General features: G+C 47.0%; 1 protein-coding gene across 1 annotated transcript; it reads left to right on the top strand.

Annotated features, from left to right (window-relative positions):
* Positions 1 to 21,316: 21,316 nt before the first annotated feature.
* LOC142454676 (transmembrane epididymal protein 1A-like) lies at positions 21,317 to 22,204 on the top strand. Its single transcript, XM_075555873.1, has one exon. The coding sequence runs from the start codon at positions 21,317 to 21,319 to the stop codon at positions 22,202 to 22,204; it is 888 nt and encodes a 295-aa protein (XP_075411988.1).
* Positions 22,205 to 22,777: the final 573 nt, after the last annotated feature.

The following is a 22,777-nucleotide window of genomic DNA, read 5'->3' as shown; positions in this document are numbered from 1 at the left end:
CGGAGTAATTCTCAGGATACAGGTCCATGGCCCCTGGCCCCGTGGCCACCATGCCAATCCACCACCACCCATGGTAGAAATATTTCTTTAAAGACCTAATGCAGGAATGCGCTGAGTATCTTAAACAAGTGCAGTGTAAAAAGTGCTGGTCTGCTATGAGCAAGGAGGGCAAGGAATGCAGTTAGTTCTGTTGGGCTGGCCGCAACACCTGTGCCTCTCTTTAAAGTGTCTTCGGCCCTCAGCGCCCCCGCCCCTCCCAACACCGCTCTTTAAAGTGCCTTGACCCTGCTCCCACCCCTCTGTTGCCGGTGGTTGCAAGGCCTTAGAAGCTTGGGCTCCTCCCCAGGCAGCACTGCCTCTGCCCTCTTAGAGGATATTCTGGAGGCAGAAGCTGCCCCGCAGGGAAACAGACCTGGTGCCGGGATGAGGCCTACGCACAGCTGATGCTCTGCTCCCATGCCCACCTATCCTTAAGCCTCCAAGTTAGCAGACCTGATTCTGGGAACTGACGGGGAAAGTGAATGGATTGACTGACTCATTCATGCATGCCTGCAATGAATATTTATCTCATGCACTGTGAGTAGGCCTGAAGGTCCCCACCCTGACAGGCATAGGACAGATGGACATTTGGATAAAAGATGACAATGTGTGTACTGATTGATTGATTGATTGATATCTAGCATAATGAATCTAAATCTCAGGGGCCCTGGAGGTACAATTACCTTTTATTATTGTTAATTTATTTTAAAAATAATTTTGGGGGGCCTTTTACAACTGTTATAACATTCCATACATCAATTTTTTAAGCATATTTGTACCTATGTTGCCATCATCGTTGTCAAGACTTGCATTTTCTATTTGGATCCTTGGTATTAGCTCCACTTTTGCCCTCCCTTCCCCACCGTTTACCCTCATGACTCCTTGATAAATTATAAATTATTATCATTTTCATATCTTACACCGATTGCTGTCTCCCTTTTGAAAGGTTGGAGATGCAGGCATGCAACAGAGATAAGATTTAGCCAGGAATGTGAAGTTGAGAAAGATTTTGTTGAGGCAGGGAAAGAACTCCCAGGAGGGAAGGGAGAGCAGGGAAAGGGACAGGGCATTTTGATGCCCCAGGGTTCTGCGACTCAACGAGTTAAGCCAGGGAAGTCGCCCTTGGCAGTGAGCCAGTGGGCCTTATATAGGGCTTGAGCTTACAGGCATATGGGAAGGGGGGGCGGGTTCTTTGTGCTGCAGTTGCAAGTCTCAGGCCAGGTGACGTTTTGTTAGTAAATAATGTTGTTCCTGTGGGGCTGTGTTCTGTCCGAGGAGGTCGTCTTGATCTTAGGAAACAATGCTAGGGAGAAGGGGACTGTGTATTCTCTGGAGAGGTCATCTTGTTTTCAGGAAACAATGCTAGGTAGAGAGGGGCTGTGTTCGGGCTGGGGAGGTAAGCTCTGTGAGACGCTGAAGGTAAGTGTTTTGAAGTTCAGCCAGGTCATTTGTCTTCTCCGGAAGCTGGTACGAGGATCTGCCTTGGTCCAGACTCGGCCCAAACATTCCAGACTCTTAATAATAGTGATGACGGGCAATGTGACCTATCATTAACTACTTCCTGCTGAAGTAGGGAACTAGGTCGGGAAAAATTAAAAGCTGTGAAGTCTGGGGTCTAGGCTGGTTGGTAGCAGACTGTAGGGGTGAAGCAAGAGCTGGTTGAAGGTCAGGTTGGAGATGGCTTTCATCCATGCCTGTACAAACTTAAACACACAAGGAGCTAAAAGTAATAGTACACAGATGATTATCAGAGGCCCAACAACGGACATAATCCAGGCCATGACAGGGCTTTGAAACCATGAGGAGGAGCCGGTGGTGCTCCACTGAAGATTTCTGATGGTAACGGTCATGATGCAGAGTGCTTTTGCATTTTGTTTAGCTACCTCCGACTTATTGATATAGTGTACACACCTTTTTGTTACCTGTTGACAGATTTAATGCATCGTGGTTTTGAAAGGTTACCTGTGCCAGGGATGTAAGTTGTTACTGTAAAGAGGTGAGAGACTTCGAGATGGAGTTTATGAGCAGCTGGAGTTGCTTGTTAAAGTCTTGCATTTGGAGTATGCTGTGCCCTCATGGGTGAGTATGCAGACTTGGGGATGCGGATGCATGAATGTAAGTAAGCAAGTTTGTATTAATGAGTGTGAGAGGGCATATGGGCATGTGAGTGTGTGCAGGCATGTGTAAGGAAGGTAAGTGAATGTTGTATGAATAGTGAACCTCGGATAAACTGGTGTATTAAGTTATATGATGTCTGCAAACTTTATGTGGAGAAAAGGCACTTTCATCCTGACTTCTGAGTAACAAACTAGCTGTGGTTGGATGTGATATGAGTTGGTGAGTGCCAGCCCCCCACCACTAATCACGGGTTCAGTAAGCAAAATACATATAATAGTCATCGAGAGCATGACAGATAGAGGAGATGTTGCAATAAGGAGTCAGACACGTTTCATGGTAGCGTGCTCATCTCAGCCCCACTTGGTGGTCCATGAGGAGAGAGGGGGAAGGGAAGGAGGACAAGGGGAAAGGGAAATAGGGGAGAGGGAGCCAAGGAGAGAGGGGAGGAGAGACTGCCTCTATTGCTAACCCAGGCCTATATACCTTTGGGGGCGTGCAAGCCCCCTAATTACAGGTAAAGACATACATCACAGGAAAGGGTTGCACTATAGGTTATACAGCAATAAGGGGGTGGTCTAGGGACATCCACGCAATAGGAAGAGGAGGAATTGGAGGTATGCATGTGACAAGATAGGCAGATCTTAGATTTAGGATGGCAACTTAACTTTGGACATCACAAGCAGGTTTGATCTGTTCTCTAGATCTCCATAGGAACCATTATCAGTAGGGTGTGAACTCCACCTACAGGAACCAAATCAATGACTGCAGGTGTCCATTGTCCTTAACAGCAGGGAGTGGGGCCAACTGCAGTTTGGCAACTGATCACCCTCAGGGAGGATGCCTGTGAGCATCTGACCTCCCCCCACAGTTGGACATTGGGCAATGACAAGGAGGGGATGGTGAAGAGGAGAATTGGAATCACTTGGCAGGGTTGCTGGTGAAGTTTCTGGCAATAGTGTCGACCTTATTATTGCCCTGTGCGACAAGAGAGTAATTAGTTTGACCTTCTTTGCAGTGGATGATAGCTATTGTCGTCAGTAGCGGAGGGGCCTGTGAGAGATTGGCTACTGATTTACTCTTTACAATGGGGAAGCCCTTGGTGGTGAGAATTCCCTGTTCCTTCCAGATGGTGGCGTTACAGCGACCTATAAGGAATGCATGCGTGGAATCAGAATGTATATTGGCTGTTTTCCTTTAGCTAAATGAAGAGTTCGAGTGAGAGCAATATGTTATGCCTTTTGAGAGGATGTTCCCACTGGAAGGCGGGCAGCTTTCCAGACTTGATTAAATGAGATGACAACATCAGTGTCTTCTTGTTGCCCTAGAGTGTGTACAATAAAACCTCCATCAACAAACAAAGTTAGATCTGGGTTAGGATAAGGTTGATTGGGGAGTTTAGGTGGGGGTAGTGTTAGTTATTCAATTGCTTGTGGGCAGGAGTGACTGCTAGGCTCTACTGCTAGTCTAGGAGTGGAGGCAAGAGGGTTGCTGGGTTAAAAGTGGGAGCCTGGTGCAGGGTTATGTTAGGGTTTTGAGACGGAGAAAATCAAACTGGCAATGTCTCACCACAACAGGTCGGGAAGCGTTCCACACTTCCGGGTTTATGTAGTGTGGCAGTGGAGGGGAGGGCGGTTCAATGACGAGTGATAACAAAAAGGAGATTGGGGAAGGAGGAGTGCGTAGGAAATAGTTCCATTGGAGACTAACACTCAGCTTGGAAAGGAGATTCCCACCCAGTAATTGCACAGGGCACGAAGGCTCTATTAGGAAGGGAAGAGAAGGTGAGGAGTTCCCTACATCTAGAAACAAAGGTGGGTTACTCGCACTGTGAGGGCTTGCCATCTGTATCCCCACTATGACCTGGGAAGGAGAATTGGGGCCGGTAAGGGGAAGGAGGGGTGTTATTTGTGCTGCGGTTGCAAGTCTCAGGCCAGCTGACATGTTGTTAGTGAGTCATATTGTTCCTAGGAAACAATGCAAGGGAGAGGTGGGCTGTGTTCTGGCCAGGGAGGTAAGCTCTGTGAAACGTTGAAGACAGGTGATTTGAAGGTCAGCCAGGTCATTTGACTTCTAGAGAAGCTGCTATAAGAGGCTGCCTTGGTCTGGACCCAGTCCAAGCATCTTTATACATGCATCCCCCTTGTTGTGTGTGTGTGGCGGGGAGGGACGGAGGGTTCTGTGATATTTTGTTGTCCATCCCCCTTGTATGTGTGTGTGGTGGTGGGGGGGGGTTATGTGGTATTGACCATTGTTATTGGTTTCCTCCTCATTTCTTTATCACCCTAAGACTACCTAGCCAGAAATGAAAGTGGTCATGATAGTGGAGAATGAGGAAGCCTCAAAGAATCAGAGGAACCAGAGGAATAGCGTGTGTTTCATTGGTGCTATACTGCGACCTGGTTGACTCATCCCTTCCTGCAACCCATCTGTGAGGGGATGTCCTATTGTCTATAGATGCATTTTGGGTCTCTGCTCTGACCCCTCTTGTTCTCAACAATATGAGTTTTGTATTGTTTGTTTTGGGTCTTCTACTGGCTGTTACCTGATTCTGTCCACACCTCACGATTGCACAGGCTTGTGTGTTTCCTCCATGGGGGCTTTGTTGCTTCTCTGCTAGAAGGTCGCTTGTTTCATTCAAGCCATTAGGACCCCAGATGCAATATATTTTGATAGCCGGGCACCATTAGTTTTCTTTACCACCTTTGCCTATGCACCCATTTTGACATCGGCAGCCCTGCTGGGAGAGTGAGCATCACAGAATGCCAAGTTGTTAGAATAAAGTGTTCTTGCATTGACATAGGGCTTGAACAGAGGACCAAATGCATTCATTTCCTCAATGTATTTACATTTAAATGTATGTACATGGGTCACTATCTTTATTTTTTTATCCATAGGCTGTCTTTATTTTTTGCTTCATATTTTTTTTACTTTAATTTATTTATTTTTAATCATTTTATTAGGGGCTGATACAACTCTTATCACAATCCATACATACATCAATTGTGGAAAGCCCATCTCTACATTCATTGCCCTCATCATTCTCAAAACATTTGCTCTCCACTTAAGCCCCTGGCATCACGTCCTCATTTTTCCCCCTCCCTCCCAGCTCCCACCTCCCTCTTGAGCCCTTGATAATTTATAAATTGTTATTTTGTCATATCTTGCCCTGTCCAACGTCTCCCTTCACCCGCTTTTCTGTTGTCCGTCCCCCAGGAAGGAGGTCACATGTAAATCCTTCAAATCGGTTCCCGCTTTCCAACCCACTCTTCCTCTACCCTCCCAGTATCACCTCACCCACTGGTCCTGAAGGGATCATCTGCCCCGGATTCCCTCTGTTTCCAGTTCCTATCTGTACCAGTGTACATCCTCTGGTCTAGGCAGACTTGCAAAGTAGAATTCGGATCATGATAATGGCAGGGCAGGAAGCATTTAGGAACTAGAGGAAAGTTGTATTTTTCTTTTTTTCTTTTTTTCCCTAATCTTAGTTTACCCTGATTATAAATATTTAGCTTCCTTTTTTCCCCCCCCCCTCAGGGTCAAAGTCTCATCTCTCAAGGAGATGTCTTTCTTTTTTTTTTTTATTTAATTTTTTTATTTTAACAATTTATTGGGGCTGATACAATTCTTTTCACAGTTCATACATATACATACATCAATTGTATAAAGCACATCTGTACAGTCTTTGCCCTAATCATTTTTTTCTCTTTTCTTCTTTTACATTCTATTAGGGACTCAAACAGAAAGTTGTATTTTTCATTGTTGATACATCACACCTTAACTGGCTCATCTCCTCCCCTAGAGCCCTCTGAAAGGGGATCTCCAGTGGCCGACAAATGGGTTTTGGGTCTCCACTCTGCACTCCCCCCTTCATTCACTTTGATAAGATTTTTTTGTTCTGATGATGCCTTATACCTGATCTCTTCACCACCTTGTGATCTCACAGGCTGGCGTGCTTCTTCCATGTGGGCTTTGATGCTGCTGAGCTAGATGGCTGCTTGTTTATCTTCAAGCCTTTAAGACCCCAGACGCTATACCTTTTGACAGATGGGCACCATAAGCTTTCTTTGTCACATTTGCTATGCACCCATTTGTCTTCAGCGATTGTATCATGGAGGTGTGCACCCAGTGATATGAGTTTTTGTTCTTTGACAATACCTTTATGTTTTTATGAGTTAATATATTTACATAAGTGCACACCTATGTTTATACCTCTATCCATAGCTTTGCTTCCTAGATGTTTCCTCTGTTTCCTTTTACCTTCCTTCTGCCCAACCATCACGCTTGCCCTTCTTCTGAAGTGGCACAGTCCTTAATATATAAGCTGTTGCAATATATGACAAAATAATAATTTATAAATTATCAAGGGGTCATGAAGGAGGGAGCAGTGGGGAGGGAAGGGGGGAAAGGGACCTGATGCTAAGGGCTTAAGTGGAGAGCCAATGCTTTGAGAACGATGAGGGCAATGAATGTACATATGTGCTTTACACAATTGATGTATGTATGGATTGTGATAAGAGTACTATGAGTCCCTAATAAAATGTTTTAAAAATTAATTTAATTTTTAAAAAGATATCAGCTGCTTGCTCCCAATCCTCATAAGAAACGACCTGACTCCCAGTCTGTGGAAATGGGTCACTGAGTCAGTATCACTGGAAGGGCTACAAAAACAATGAATGGAATACACTCCTTCCACTCACTACTTAAAGCAAACATTCCTGGAAAAAGGATTCCCCAGCAAAGATCAAAGGAACTTGCAGAATGTGGGAGTGTAGCCACAAATAAACAGGTTTGTGGGGACACTTGTCCATGAGTGTTTACCATTGCCGGAAATGCATCCATGAGTGAGATGGAACGTACCGGGCACAGAGCTGTGAAACCATCCCAGATATAACCAATCACCTTGAGGGAATGAGTCAATAAGTCGGGGGCACAGAACCCTTGTCTGAAGTCCTCGGGGATAACACATCCACGGAGAGAGGGGTCCTCACTCGATTTTCATGTGCAATGACATGGATCCTAAAACTGGTGAAATAGACTATCTCCTGGTATCTCCTTGTCTGGAGGAAAGAGGTGACCAAATTTAAGATGCATGACAGCAATTCCTCCAATGGACTAATGGACTACCCGAAAACATCAGTCCCTGTGACCCTGAGACCCACACAGTGCCTGGCGACAACTACCTAGTGCTCAGAAGGGATCACATTGGGAGGTCCTACACACAGCAGGAGCATAATGTGAACCAACACTCAACATCATAAAAAAAGACCTAGTTTCCTGGTCTGACAGAGACTGGGGAACCCCCAAGACCATGGCCCTTAGCCTTAATCTAAGAACAATTAGTTCTTACAACGTGGCCCTAGACTCTAGGTCCTAGAGGCTTGCCATTGGCCTTCAGGAAGTGATCCCAGAAGAGGGTCCTACAGCAAAGTGTGGGGAAGAAATCAGCTGGTCCTGGCTAGCGATCAGAGAAGTAAAGTCTTCTCTTAGAATAAGCAGTCGACTACGTGAGGTGTCAGATGAGTCCACACAGAAGAAACATACCCATCCCGTGTGATCCAAGGATTGTAAACAATAAAACCCCAAATCAAAGGAGGGAATTGCATGACAGCTTAACTTCCCCTCACTCCATTGGCAGAAGCCTGCGGATGACAAGGAAAGCCCAAAATCCATCTGCAGGGTCCCCACGTGGGATCATCTTCCCTTGAGCTCCCTCGGATCATCCACCAGGGATGCAAATAGTCTTGTTCTCAGACAGAGAGGAACGTGATGACCAAGGACACAGTCAAAATACAATGTATCATCTGACTACTTGTCTTCCCTTTTGACCCTTTTTTAACTTGTTCTAGCTTATACTATTTCTGTTTTCTTTTGAATTGAGGTGTTTCAGTGTTTTATTTTGTTCTTAAGGTTTTTTGAAATATGATTTTTTATATGAAAATCAAGATTTGAAAATTGTAGGATGGGTACATTTATAAAGATAGTGACTAGATGAATAGCTCCTTAGGGTTATGACTGGGGGCTGGGAGTAAATGGAGAGCTAATAATCCTCACATAAGGATGAAGGAAGTCCATGGCAGATGCCGCTAGGTTAAAATGTAACCTTCTCATGTGATCTCCCCTCTGAACTATGTTATTTTATTTTTTTAAACATTTTATTAGGGACTCATACAACTCTTATCACAATGCATACATGCATCAATTGTGTAAAGCACATCTGTACATTCTTTGCCCTCATCATTTTCGAAGCATTTACTCTCCACTTAAGCCCTTGGCATCAGGTCCTCTTTTTCACCCTCCCTCCCCATTGCCCCCTCCCTTATGAGCCCTTGATAATTTATAAATTATTATGTTGTCATACCTTGCCCTATCCGGCGTCTCCCTTCTCCCCCTTCTCTGTTGTCCATCCCCCGGGGAGGAGGCCCCTTGTAGATCTTTGTAATCAGTTCCCTCTTTCCAACCCACTCTCCATCCACCCTCCCAGCATTGCCAATCACACCATTGGTCCTGAAGGTATCATCCGCCCTGTATTCCCTGTGCCTCCAGCTCTTATCTGCACCAGTGTACATCCACTGCTCTATCCAGACTTGCAAGGTAGAATTCGGATCATGGTAGTTGGTGGAGAGGAAGAATTTAGGAACTGGAGGAAAGTTGTATTATTCATCGGTGATACATCGGACCCCGACTGACTCATTTCCACCCCTAGACCCCTCTGAAAGGGGATCTCCAGTGGCCAAAAAATAGGCTTTGGGTCTCCACTCTGCACTTCCCCCTTCATTCACTATGGTGAGATCTTTTTTTCTGATGATGCCTTATACCTCATCCCTTCGACACCTCATGATCACACAGGCTGGTGTGCTTCTTCGTGTGGGCTTTGTTGTTCTGATCTAGAAGGCCGCTTGTATACCTTCAAGACTTTAAGACCCCATTTGTCCTCAGTGTTCGTATCATGGAGGTGTGCACCCAATGATATGATTTTTATGTTCTTTGATGCCTGATAACTGATCCCTTCGGAACCACGTGATCACAAAGGCTGATGTGTTCTTTCATGTGGGCTTTCTTACTTCTGAGCTAGATGGGCGCTTGTTTATCTTCAAGCCTTTAAGACCCCAGATGCTATATCTTTTCATAGCTGGGCACCATCAGCTTTCTTCACCATATTTGCTTGTTCACCCACTTTGTCTTCAGCGGTTGTGTCGGGAGGGTGAGCATCAGAGAGTGCAAATTTAATAGAAGAAAGTATTCATGCATTGAGGAAGTACTTGAGTAGTGGCCCAATGTACTTCTGCCACCTTAATACTAAACCTATAAATATAGGCACATAGATCTATTTCCCCATCCTCATATATATAATTGCATATGTACTTGTCTTTGTGTAGACATCTATAAATGCCCTTTGCCTCCTATCTCCTTCCTCTATTTCCCTTGACTTTCCTCCTGTCCCACTATCATGCTCCGTCCCCACCTAGGTTTCAGCTATACCTCTTCCTTACATAACCCTTCATCTTTCCCTACCAGGCCTGCCACACGCACTTCACCACCAATTTGGATCACTTGTTGTTCCCTGGTCCCTGGGTTTGTTAATACCACTTCCTTACCCATCACCTTCCCCTATCCAATGTCCCCCTGGAACTGTTGGTCCCAATATTTTTCCTCCAGATAGTTCATCCAGCCTATCTTATTTAGACAGACCTGCGGAGATAATAACATGCACAAAAACAACACAGAGCAAAACCAAGCAACAGTATACAACAAAACAACCTCAACAAATCATTGACAAAGAACAAAACAAAACACAATAAGAGAGAAAAGCTTGTAGTTAGTTCAAGGATCCTTTGTTGGCCTGTAAGAGTGTTTTCCAGTCCAGTCTGTTGGGGCACCACGCCCTGGCCCCAAAGTCCGCTTTCAACATTCCCTGGGGACTTTGCAACACCATTCCCTTGCTGGTCTGTTGCACTCCCCCAGTGCTGGGCCTCGGTGTGGTGGAATCAGGTCGGGCGCAATTCCCACACTGTGTCTCCAGTGCTGTCCCCTGCAGGGCAATGGGTTAGTAAGCAATGCCTCTGACCTATTTTAGAGCTGTTTTAATTCTTAATATTTTCTGCTTACTTTTTGATTGAGGTTTGACTCTATTTTATATTGTTGTTGTTAGGAATTTATGTTTTGTTTTATTCATATATTTTTCTGTGTGTGAATTCCAGGACAGGGAAATCCATAAAGGTGGGAGGTGGATGAGTATCTTCTTGAGTGTGCACGAGGGGAGGTTGGGGAAATGGAGGAGCGAAGTAGCAATGAGTGTAACAAAAAGGGAAATGTTCTGAAATTGACTGTGGTTATGATTATACAACTCTTCTTGATATGATTGAACTACTGAATTTTATGATACCGGGTTTCTCTGCCAATTGAACTGGTTTTTTTTAAAGAATTTTTTAAAAGATCTAAAATGGATTGAGGTGATGCTTTCATAACTCTTTTTAACATGTTTAAACTCTCAATTGCAGGGTGTGTGAATGAGATGTCAATATAAAGGTTAGGTGATTAAATAAACTTTAAAAGTAAATAAGTGGGGTTTGCTCTGTGACTGTGTCTCCTGACAAGCTCAATCTAGAAGGAGGGAAGCAGGGTGAGGGTACAGCCCCAGGTGTAAGGCAGCAGCAGTCACTCCCATTAGCCCTAATATAGGACACTTAGTCATCTGGGTGGCCGGGAGCAGGTCCATGTTTTGTCTGTGTTCAGGGGTGACAGTGGAGTGACCTTGGCTGTGTCGGGATCCATCCTAGTCACAGAGTGGCCTGTCTAATGCTGGTGTTCTGTGAGATGATTTACACTTACCAGGAGAATATCACACCCCAGGTGTGCCAGGCCGGCCCCCAGATATCAGGGGTGCCTGTTTCGTCTTCATCGTCCAACGGTAATTAAAAGGAGAAAGGATAATGATCATCAATGAGATAACATACAATTTCCACGTCTAAATGCTGTTTTACAACCACATTAGAATGCAGAATTGAGTCGGATGGCGTACCCCCTATGCGGGCTGATTTGGTTTTAAAAGTAATAATTCTGCATATTATCCTTAGAATACTGACAAGAATGAAGGAGAGATTCCAGTAGGCATCGGAAGGGGATCTGGTATTTATATAAGAAGGCACGGGATCCTTTGGATATGAAAAGAGAAAGGAGGCATAACCTTAGTAGGAACATTAAGCAAATGGAAAACCATCAAAGCAGAAAAATTAGGAAGAGTAACGCTCTCATAAGGAGCCCTGGTGGCATAGCGGGATTGGAGTTGGGCTGCTAACTGCAAGGTAAGAAGTTCAAAACCACCAGCCTCTGATGAGAGGCTTTCTACTCTGTTAAAGAGTTATAGTCTCAGAAACCCACAGAGGCCATTCTCCTTTGTCTTGTGTGGTCATTATGAGTCAGAATCAACTCCATGACAGTGAGCATGGAACGTTATATGGGGCATCTGGCCTCAGGCATGTTGGATAAAGTTCCCTCTGTTATACCAAGGAGCGAGGTAATAATGAAATGCCCTGAAAACCCTATCTCCTGCCTTAAAATGTCAACACTCACCCAATGCATGCACTGGAGAGTAAGAAAAGACCTTGGAGACTAAAGAATGATATACTTCCACGAAAATACATATTTCAATATAATGGGATTTCCTACGCAGTCTGGGTTCTCAAACTGAGTCTCCATCTTGAGGCGTTGGCAGGGATTATACCACTTACGTTAGCGGGCAGGGCTCTGATTAGAGATAATGATTGGGGCACGCAAGGGCCCCAGGGTTCTAACAGCTAGTGGTGTTGTGTCACGGCTGAGGTGCAAGCGTGCAGGCACGCACACCAACACGAAAAACAAAAGCAGGTGGAGCGAGATGCCACGTGCTGCTTGAGTCCCATGACTGCAAAGAAGGGCTCTACAGAAGGTGGAGCGTTTACAGGAGCCGCCTAAGCACGTCCTAGACAGCAGGCCAGGACAGGGGAGGACAGGAGAAGGGCTGCATGTGCCAGCACCGACACTTGTCCACAAAGACCCTCCGCGAGTCGGAGCGAAACCGACGCTGCCACGATGGGTCTGCGCAGGATGGCGTAGGACCGCGCAGTGGTTCCTTCTGTTCGATGCCGTCAGGCAGACATGCGGTCTGTTGGGTGCGCTGCACTTCCAGGGCCTTTTGAGCCTTTTATGATCACAGAAATATCCCAGAAGTGGTTTTTGAGTCGACTACACAGTCACGCAGCCCTTCACCATGATGATCGAGTTGGTTGGGGGTCTGTGCGCTTGGTCCCCAACTTGTGAAGACCCTTGGACAATAGAGTCAAACCCTGTCTGATCCTGAGCCATTCCCAGGTCCCCTCCTGATCACAGGGGTGACTCATGGGGTTTCCAGTGGCTGCTCTTCTGGAGATGATTCTCAGGCCTCTCTTCCTTGTCCGTCTTGGCTTGGGATTACCAAGATGCCTGTCCAGCGTTATAGCAGCACACAGTGTACACTGAGAGATGGGCAGTGACTGTTTAGGAGGCGACTTGACTGGGAACCAAACCCAGAGGGTCCTGCTGTCTAGGAAAGGAGTAGTGCTCCCGCCAGACCATCACTTAACAAACCAGTAGTGTCGGTTCCAGTTTGTGCAGACCCACATGTGTCACGGTAGATGCTGCTCCATGGACTTTCTATATCTGATTATTCGGAAGTAGATCCCCAGGCCTTTCTTCCCAGGTGCCTTGGTGGGGATTCAAACCTCTAACCTTTCTGTTAGCAGCCTATTGTGTTAACCCTTTGTACCCCACCCCCAGGAAAACTCTAGAACCAGATGTTGGACCCTGGTCATAAGAGTGCAGCGTTATTTATTTCAGCAGGTGTGCAGGACAGCTGTTGGATAGGAAAGGGAGCGGTAATAGAACACAATGCAATGCAGGCAGGTCCTCACAGAGATGATATGGGAGTTACCAGTGATGTCCTGACACACAGCAAGGGATCCCAGATTTACAAATACCCAATTTCCACAAAATCTTCTCTGTGCGCGTGCTAAACTCATGTTGCCAACAATCACAGCCACCAGTTCAACTACCGTCAGCGCCTTTGCACACAGTGTCAGTCGTTTTGAAAAGACATGTGCCCTGTGGACTCCCTCCCCACTCGCCTCACCCTTGGACCTTCTTCCTGGAAGGAGGGCTGCTTCCAGGTCACAGAAGGTTTTCCTGCACCAGTCTTGAGGATTCACTTGACTGCGTTCATTCATTACACAGTGGATCTTCCACCGCTTAACCATCTCCTCAATGTTTCTGAAAGCAGTATCGTCAGAATGCAGTGGAATAAAATTAATTATTTCTGTTGAATTTTTTGCACCATCTTTCCAACACCAATGGCCAATGTTTCCCCTCCCCGTGTGGTACACTTGCTTCAAATTGTCATAGTTTCTATTATTCTGAAAGAGACAGCAGCTACGTCCTTGTCCACTTGAGCGTGTTGTTTGTGGTGGTTTTGACGTCCAGTGCCAACGTATCCTTTTCACACTTTTTCTTTAAACCTCAAGATGTGCTTATACAAACTTTATCTTATGAGCTCTTTGATTTGTTTGCCAAAGAAGTACAAAAGGGGCAGATGTGGTCAAATATACATATATCAAGTTTTCAATATTCAACAAAATGATGTTGACTTTTCTCCTGACTCTCATTTGACACTTGGTCCCACAGCAGTGGTTCTCAACCTTCCTCATACAGTTCCTCATGTGCTTTTGGCCCCCTGAGTTGGTTGGTTTATTGTGCCAACCAGGCCAATAAACACATATGGACCTAATGGAAGGGCGGAAGGATAAATCGCCTCCGAGTTCTCGGGTCTCTTGCTTTCTGATGGTTGGACGAGGGTGCTGCTGACTTAGCCAGTTCCCTGTTTCAGCTGGGAAGGCTCACTTCCTCCAAGACATCTCTGAGGAGAAGCCACATGGACCTACCCTGATGCAGCCCTGGGTGCTGAAGAGGCCGTGTAGAGACCCCTGCCAGTGCTAAGATGCTTACATGTTCACTGATTCAGCTTTCCTTCTGCAGTTGGCATCATTGCTTCTACTTTATGAGATGCAAGGGAACTTTGTGGATTAATGTCGGACATATGGTTTAATGTTGGACTTTGGGACCTGGGCAGCACTGTCTTGGGATGTTTTCATAATGTGCACTTAAACTTTATATAAAACTCTGTCTTATACATGAGGTTCTGTGGATTTGTTTCTCTAAATTACCCAGACTAACACCCCCCACCCCTCCAACCATAGGATGATTTTCATTGCCACTTCACAACTGTCATTTTGCTACAGTAATGAACTGGGTGACCCCTGTGAAAGGGTCATTCAACCGCCCAAGGAGTCATGACCCACAGGGTGAGAACCCTTGTTTCTCTATTGCTAGTAAGTACAGAATCACCAGGAAGGTACAGGTCCCATGCAGACGGATCTCGTGGCTGATATGAGACATCAGTGCTTCCTCATCAAGGTTAATAACTGTTGGTGGCATTCTGGGTAAAAACCCACAGACCTGCCTCTCTTGGACACAGCCACTTTATTGCAGCCTAGGAAAACCAGTACGAATCTGTCAACAATGGAAATTTTGTATTGATTTAGGTTTAGAAAAAAAAATTAATTCTAGTCTCAGATGGTTACAAATAGATTCTTCACCTAGAAGGGGAATTCAAAAATGGTTGTGGAGAAAATTCCATTATCATTCTATGCTTTTTTTCCATGAGGTTTGTGCAGCCCACGTACATATAAACCCCGGGTGAAAGTGGTTACGTGCTCTTCTGCTGAGTCCCGCAGGGGTCCCACGTCTGCTCCTGTAACAATTACCGGCTTGGAAACCTCCTGGGGCACATCTCCCTGTCCTGTATGGTCACGATGAGTTGGATCCACTCAGTAGCAATGGGCTTGGTTGGTCTACATTATTGTAGGTTCACTCAATTCCAGAGTTTTCTTTACACTTGGAAGACTGAGGATCACAGGTGCAATCTTGGCTTTCCTGCCCTGCAAAACCAAACCAAACTCAACGGCGTCAACTCAGTGCTGACTCACAATGACCCCCTGGGGGTTCTGAGGCTGTAGCTGTTTATAGGAGTAGAAAGCCTGGACTTTCTCTGGCCAGGCTGCTGGTGGTTCCAGACTACAGACTATGTGGATCACAGCCCAACACAGAACCAGTATACCAACAGGCTCTGGTCCTCCAAAATACCAACAGTGCCTTCGATTAATTACAACAAAAAGACTATAAAGTTTTCCAAAATACCCCCGGGAGTAGTATCATGCTGCAGAGAACGATGGATTTATGAATACACAATCACATACCTAGCTTACAGTTGGAGTCACACCTGATTTACATAAGGAGTTAGAGTCTCACAGACATCATCCTGATTGTTTCAAGACCCTTTATAAGACTAAGATCTTCTGGCTATCAAAAGATATAGCATTTGGGGTCTTAAAGGCTTGAAGATAAACAAGCATCCATCTAGCTGAGAAGCAACAATGCCCACATGGGAGAAGCACACCAGCCTTTGTGATCACACGGTGTCGATGGGATCAGGGGTCAGGCATCAAAGAACAAAAAATCATATCATTGTGAATTAGGGGGAGTGCAGAGTGGGGACACAAAACCCATCTGTAGGCAACTGGACATTTCCAGAAGGGTCCTGGGGGGAGACGAGCCAGTCAAGGTGCAGTATAACAACAATGAAACATAGAACTTTCCTCTAGTTCCCAAATGCTTCCTCTCATGACCCCAATTCTACCTTACAAATCCAGCTAGACCAGAGCATGTACACTGGTACAGATAGAAACTGGAAACACAGGGAATCCAGGACAGATGATCCCTTTTCAGTGGGTGAGATTGGCGATACTGGGAGGGTGGAGAGAAGGTGGGGTAGAAAGAGGGAAATGATCACAAGGATCTACATTATAACTGCCTCCCTGGGGGACATACAACAGAAAAGTGGATGAAGGGAGACTTCGGACAGTGTAAGATATGACAAAATAATAATAATTTATAAATTATCAAGGAATCGTGAGAGAGGGGGGCAGGGAAGGAGGGGAAAATGAGGAACTGATACCAAGGACTCAAACAGAAAGCAAATGTGTTGAGAATGATGAGGACAAAAAATGTACACATGTGCTTGACAGATGGATGGATGTATGGACTGTGATCAGAGTTGTAGGAACCCCCAATACAATGATTTTTTTTAATAAAACAAAAGACTAGGATCTTCTGGTTTCAGGAGTCCCTCCCATAATTCTAAGGAGCATATGAAAATATACCTTCATCCGATTGTCACTGTAACTGCAGCCAGACTTCTTAACTATGAGGCTCCACCATGGGTATTTTCTAACAACCCTCTGAAGCTGCACCGGCAAAGACCCTCCTGAAAGAGGTGAAGAGGCAGGCACAGCGAAGCCAAGTGACTTGCCCCCAGCCACACAGCTAGGGGGTGGTGGAGCCAAACTGCAAGGCCAGACACACTGCTCTCCACATAACATGGCCTACATCATGCCTGGGACTCTCAATGGTGGTTTGAGTGAACGTCTGCAGAGCAACGTCGTACCCTGTTCAACAGGAATGCCCTTTTCATTCCGTGACATCAGTTGCATTCTCCTTAATGTAACAGCACTTGACCCACCTTCACGGGTGACCATGTCCAATCATCCTTCTTTCCCGACTCCAGCGCTTGGCTTTTGGGCAAATGCTGCCCTTTCATCTGGTGAGATGAATTCCTGTGTGGGGCATGTTCCTCCCTCCAGTTGCTCACCTCAGAGGCTGAATGGTGAGTGATCCCTGGGTGGAGTATGTGGGACAGGGTGCGGTGGCATGGGAGTTCAGTGCCGGCTTGAAAGGTCCCTCAAGGGCCCAGTCCCAGAATTACCCCAGTCTCTATCTGATCAGTAAGTCTGGTATTTTGTGTGATTTTGAATAAGGATGGAAACAGCCTAAGAGCCCATTAATGGATAGACAAGTGGATAGACAAAAGGTTGGGTAGCTAGTGCAGGGACTGCAGCTTCCATTACGCATGCTCCAAGTTGAAAGCTTCTGGCCAGGAAGGGATGGTACACCTAGATAGGTGTTACACCTGGAATGGCCCATCTAAGCCAGGTGAATTTGATTCAGCCAATGGGTCAAACAGTATTGTTGACCATGCTCTCCAACGGGGCCCCTGAAAAGACAGAGGTTTTTCTCTGGGGGCTCTTTCCAAGTGTCTGCAATACAGTGTAGCTCAGCTGGGCTGGAGCCACCAGGTCCCAGTACTGCAACTGTGCTGTGGACTCTGTCTGGTTTGTGTTCCATTTACTGTAGGACCTGAAACTGCTACTATTCTCTATAAACCCACTTGGATCACAAACCAAGCTTTGGCCTAAATTCTTTCTCACATGGAGCCAAGGACTGAGATATACCTCTCCCGTGAGAGATCTAACATAATTTGGTGCCATGTGACTCGGATATATAAGGTAAGCCGGCTCCAGATACTCTCCTGGAGTGGGCCCTCACATCCTGGTCTCACGGGATTCACGCATTTTCTGGACTCTTTTTCACCTCACCACCCTCTGGAGATGGCACGTAGCTGGAAGGGAAGCCAGGCTGAACTTCCGCAGCACAGTGGAGGCAGGCTGATGGCTCCCCAAGCTGACTCATGGGGTCACTCGTAATGTATTACTGCAGCCCCATGCTTTTGTGTCCCTCTTTTTGCCTATTCTTACTGGTATACAGGACTTTACATCTGCCTTTCTGTGCCTGTCTTCCCGGGAGCTGGCATGCCTTCCCGAGTCTGGATTTCTGGGACGGGGCTGGGACACTCTTGTCTGCAGGTTGGGAGAATTTCGATTCCCAAAGTCTTTCTGAGGTTCGGCGGTCTGCTTTCAGCTCTGGCCAGCTGGATGGCTGGATGTGCCCACGTAAACCCAGCCCTCATTTTCCCATCCACACGATTCTCCATTCCCTGGCAAGATGGCGCCACTGGGTTTCTGCCATTTTGGCTACGGGGCAATGGAGCACGTGACCCTGGTCAAGATAGCGCCCACAGCTCCAAACCTGTGGAGGCGTGTGCCTACGTAGCTTGTTGCTTAGGCCCGGGAGTTAGCCCTGCCTAGTCCGGGAGCCAACTGTTTCGCTTTTTCCCTCCATTGCCTTCAGCTTTCTCCTGGTTTTACAAGCAAGCTGGTTTAGGGTTCTGCCAGAGTGGGTTTGTTCCTTGCTACCGGCTGGTTTTCCAAGTACCCTGGACCCTATAAGGGAAAAAGCTGTGCCTCTAACTGAGCCTGCTTGGAATCATAGTGAGCCTCAGGGCAAGTGGGCACGGGGACATTTCCTGGTGTGCATAACAAAGGGGCTGAAGTCGGGTAGGCAAAAGGCCACTAATTGTCCCAAAGTGACAGCGATTCACTAGGGAAATTTGGAGCCTCCTGTAAGCTTTTTAGAACGATTAGGAGGCCCTGAAGAATCACACTGCTATAGATATAGAATCCTATGAGGGCGTGTTAATCAGGGACAAGTTTCTCACACAGACTGTACCAGACATTCGCAAGAACCTCCAAAAACTAGTGCAGACACCTGAAGGAGCTACTCTAGAAGAGTGGGGTCTTGTGCTAATTCGCCCTGTTACATTAGGGAGCAGGAAGGGGAGGTTCCTGTCTGGGAGAAGGAGAGAAGGAAAGACATCCGGCATTCCCAGGTATTCGTTGCACTTAATAACCAATGCCCGTCTAATGCCTCCCAGGTTTCTCAGACCTTTGAACCAGGTAACAGGTGCTACATTTGCCGGCAGCAGGGTCATTGGCCTAGGAACTGCCCTAACCGGAACAAGCCTCCTTGAACGCCATGTTTCCATTGCAAGCAAATCGGCCACGGGGCTGGCCTCTATCCTAAGGCCAAAAACCTGGAAGGGGGTGCCCACAGGCCAACATGCAGCTGCTAACAGTGGAGGATTGAAGGTGCCCGGTCCGGATGGCCCAGCAGCAAGAGATAGCTGCTACTGGTCGGGAGCCTAGGTTTCCTAGTAGTCCCTGAATGTCCAGCTCCTTTCCAAGGCCTAGATATACTGTTCAAGCTACACACCTGCATAGTCATCGGGCCTCATCCTCATCCCTCTACAGCTTTCCAAATGTTTCTCACGGTGGAGAAGCCACAGATTTCCCCACAGGAACCATGGGGAAAAGTCATAACTCCTGAACTTTGGGCCACAAGAGGCCCCGGCAAAGCTTTACCCCTGTAAAGATATGCTAAATGATCCTACCCAGTTTCCCCATCAGCGACAGTATCCTTTTATCCTTTTAAACAGTATCCCTCCAACATGGACTTTTGGTCCCTGTTAACTCCCCCTGTAACACCCCCTTATTACCAGTTAAAAAGAAAGATGGGTCTTATCAGCTAGACCCAAGGCCTCAGGATAATAAATGAAGCAGTGATCCCATAGCAGCGAGTAGTGTCAAACCCCTGTAACTTTCTTGGAGAAATCGTGAATGCTTTTATCCCATTCCTGTGTTTACAGTGACCAAACACTCATGCCTGTTAGTCCTAAGATTTCTACTGATTTCCTGTGACAATAACCTAAGTCTAAGGGCACTGTCACCTCACACTCTGACCCTTGTCTCACTTAACTGTCCACCTGTTTGTCCATTTGTTTTTCTTTCTAGAAGTTGTCAGGTTATCAAGGTCTTAACCAAGTGTGCCAACTTCAAGACAACCAGCTCCTGGACCACCTCAACCTTATCCATCCTGGGCCTTAATGGACATCCCCTTCCAAAAGAGTAGGAAGGGTATGGAACCAAATCCCAACTTCACCCCTTTTGTCAGCAGGAAGTAGCTAGAGATGTTGTCACCCCATACCCCAATGATTTGGGTCCATATCTCTTCAGGGGGAAATGTTTGGTAGCTACCATAGTGACTGGGGTGTCCATTACACATGCTTAGAGGTTCGAGCTTCTGGCCAGGAAGGGGTGGTACACCTAGGTGATCATTATACCTGGATTGATCCATCTCAGCCAGGTGAATTTGATTCAGCCAATGGGGTCGACCAGTATTGTCAACCATTCCTCCAACAGGGCCCCTGAAAAGGCCAGAGGTTTTGCTCTGGGCTCTCTTTCTCAGCAGCTGCTACACAATGTAGGACAGCAAGCCTGCGCTGAAGCGGCCAGGCCGCAGACCCGCACGGTGCCAAGGACTCTGTATGGCTTGTGTTGCATTTACTCTAGAAACTGAACCTGAAAAGAAAAAAAAAAAAGAAAGAAAGTGAACCTGCTACTATTCACTGGGATCACAAACCAGGCTTCGACGTGAATTCTTTCTCACGTGGAACCAAGGATCAAGGCACACCTCTCCCGCGAGTGATCTAACAATATCATTCATACAAATCATTGGGCATTGTCAGGCATGCAGGGTTTTAGCGAGGAACAGGAGAAAGAACAAGAGTCAAATGATTACTGGACACTGCCCTCTAGTGAACCGTTACTATGTGCCTGACCATTGGCAATGCACTGGTCAGGTTCATCCTCACAACGGTCCTGAGAAGGAATGTCTTCCCCTTACACAGAGCAGGAGGCTGAGGGTCAAGAAGACAGAGTGATGTTCCTGAAACCGTGTGATATGGAAGTGTCTGGATTGAGATTCTGTCCCTTTGCCAAGCACTCACTCCAGGCTTTGTAACAAACGGATCAACCTGGAGCCTTGTCCCGGCGCTACAATGGTGTCCGACAGCTGCTGAGAATTTTAATGAGAAAGCAAGATGCTGCATGCTTGGCACAGAAAAAATGCTCAATAGGAGAGCCCATTCCCCCCTTTTTTGTTTACTTTTGCCTTTTATTTATTCCCATAACCCTTTTTGTTGGGGCACCTGCCCTCTTTACACCCCCAACGCACTGCCCACTCTCCGTGGGGCAAATCCCACACCAAGCAGAAGTACTTGCTCTAATTATTAAACCATGAAGTGTCATCAAGAAGTTAAAAAAAAAAAGAAGAAGAAGAATTCCAACCCTGGAGAGTGACTCAGCTTGTTTCCAGTTTACCCAACAAAGGGCCAAGGCCAGTGGGAGGTGTCCTATGTTAAAAGAACTCACCAGAGCATCTGCAGAGGGCTCAGTGGCAGCTTGGAGGAGGCTGCTCCCCTGCCAGCTCTCACCTTGTTGGCGCCAGCCTGCACACTGAGACCATGGGTAATTTGGAGGGTCATGTGGTGCCAGGAATATACTTCCTTGTTTATTCCCTCTACCATTCAGTGCTGGTCTCCCTGGCCCTGCTACGGAAGCAGAGGTTCGTCAAACCCCCTCCGCCCCCAAGAGAGAATCATGAGCGAATGTGGTGTCATCTGGGGCATCTGGAAGGGTACATCAAGTTGATCTGCCCCCTAATCAGTATCCTGGGTGAGCTCTTCTATCCTCTGGGGGTGAACCATCTGAAGATAATAGACTGGGAGGACCCTCACCGACCATTCGTGCACAAGGACTACTGGCAGCACATCACCATGTATGGCTTCTTCGTGCTCAGCGGTGTGGTGGACGTCGTGAGCTGGTTTTGTTTGGCACGGCACAAGGCGCATTTGGAGCGGGCCGCCGAGGCCCTGGCTTTCTACGTGCTGATGCTGCTGATGGTCACTCACGTGGAGAACAAGAATGTCCTGGAGGTCCGAGTTCACCTTCTGCTCCTGGTGCCCACCTGCCTTTTGGCGCTGGTGCTCACCATCGAGGTCTGGGTCCCTGACCAACCCCGGCTCTGGGTGCTCAAGACCTGGATGGAGCTGGTGTTCAGCACCTGGCTGCTGCAGATGGGCGTGCTGTTGTATGCGCCCCCTTCGGGACAGCCCTGGAGGTCAGAGAACCCCGAAGACCTCGCCTTCGTCACCATCTTCTTCACCTGGCACCTGGTCTTAGGGGTTGCCATCCTGGCCGTCATCTATGGTCTCTGCAGCCTCTGGCACCACCGCTGCTCCTCCTTTCTCAAGGGGTCAAGGGCCAGGTACCAGCCATGCCCCACGGACCCAAGTGGGGAATTGCTACTGAAGCCGACGGCAGAGGCTGCGCTGTCGGGTGGGAGTTTCTAGGGACAGAAGCTGTTTGGGCTCAGCTTCTTGTCATGAGAGCTGTGAGTCTGCCCACTGGGTTTGGAGGGTGGATTCCATCCTGGGGGCCAACTTCCTTGTTCCTATGTAAACCTTCCAGCTCCTGGGTTGGTGCTAGACTAATTGCTCTGTTTTCTCCAGGTGGCGTGTTCTTGTATCTCCTATCCCTTAGTCTATATGGATCTTGCAGTATCACCCCACACACACACACACACACACTACTTACCTACAGGAAGAGAGGACCAAGACAGCTGGCTTCATGCTGAGAGCTTCTGGGATGCAAGTGGAGGGAAGGCCAGGGGGAAATAGGGGGACTTGAAAGGGCTCAGAGCAGGAGAAAGAGGGGCCCAGTGCTGCAGACTGCTGAGGGCTTCTATCTCCTTCGTGTCTCTCTGCTTTTGTGGGCTTTTCAACGTTCACACTAAAGGTAGCAGATTGAGGACCGTCTTTTATGAAATTGAAAATGGAACAAGATGACTTCTGCGGTGAGCGGGGAATGTATGAGAGGAGACGTGTGTGTGTGTGTGTGTGAGAGAGAGAGAGAGAGAGAGAGAG

This window comes from Tenrec ecaudatus, chromosome 8, assembly GCF_050624435.1.
Source record: "Tenrec ecaudatus isolate mTenEca1 chromosome 8, mTenEca1.hap1, whole genome shotgun sequence".
Taxonomy (NCBI): Eukaryota; Metazoa; Chordata; class Mammalia; order Afrosoricida; family Tenrecidae; genus Tenrec; species Tenrec ecaudatus.
The sequence above is the reverse complement of the archived record's forward strand: the minus strand, read 5'-3'. Positions and strand labels throughout refer to the sequence as shown.

Excerpts from the sequence above, each read along its gene's own strand:
- LOC142454676 (XM_075555873.1), top strand. The coding sequence starts at position 21,317 with ATGGGTAATTTGGAGGGTCATGTGGTGCCAGGAATATACTTCCTTGTT.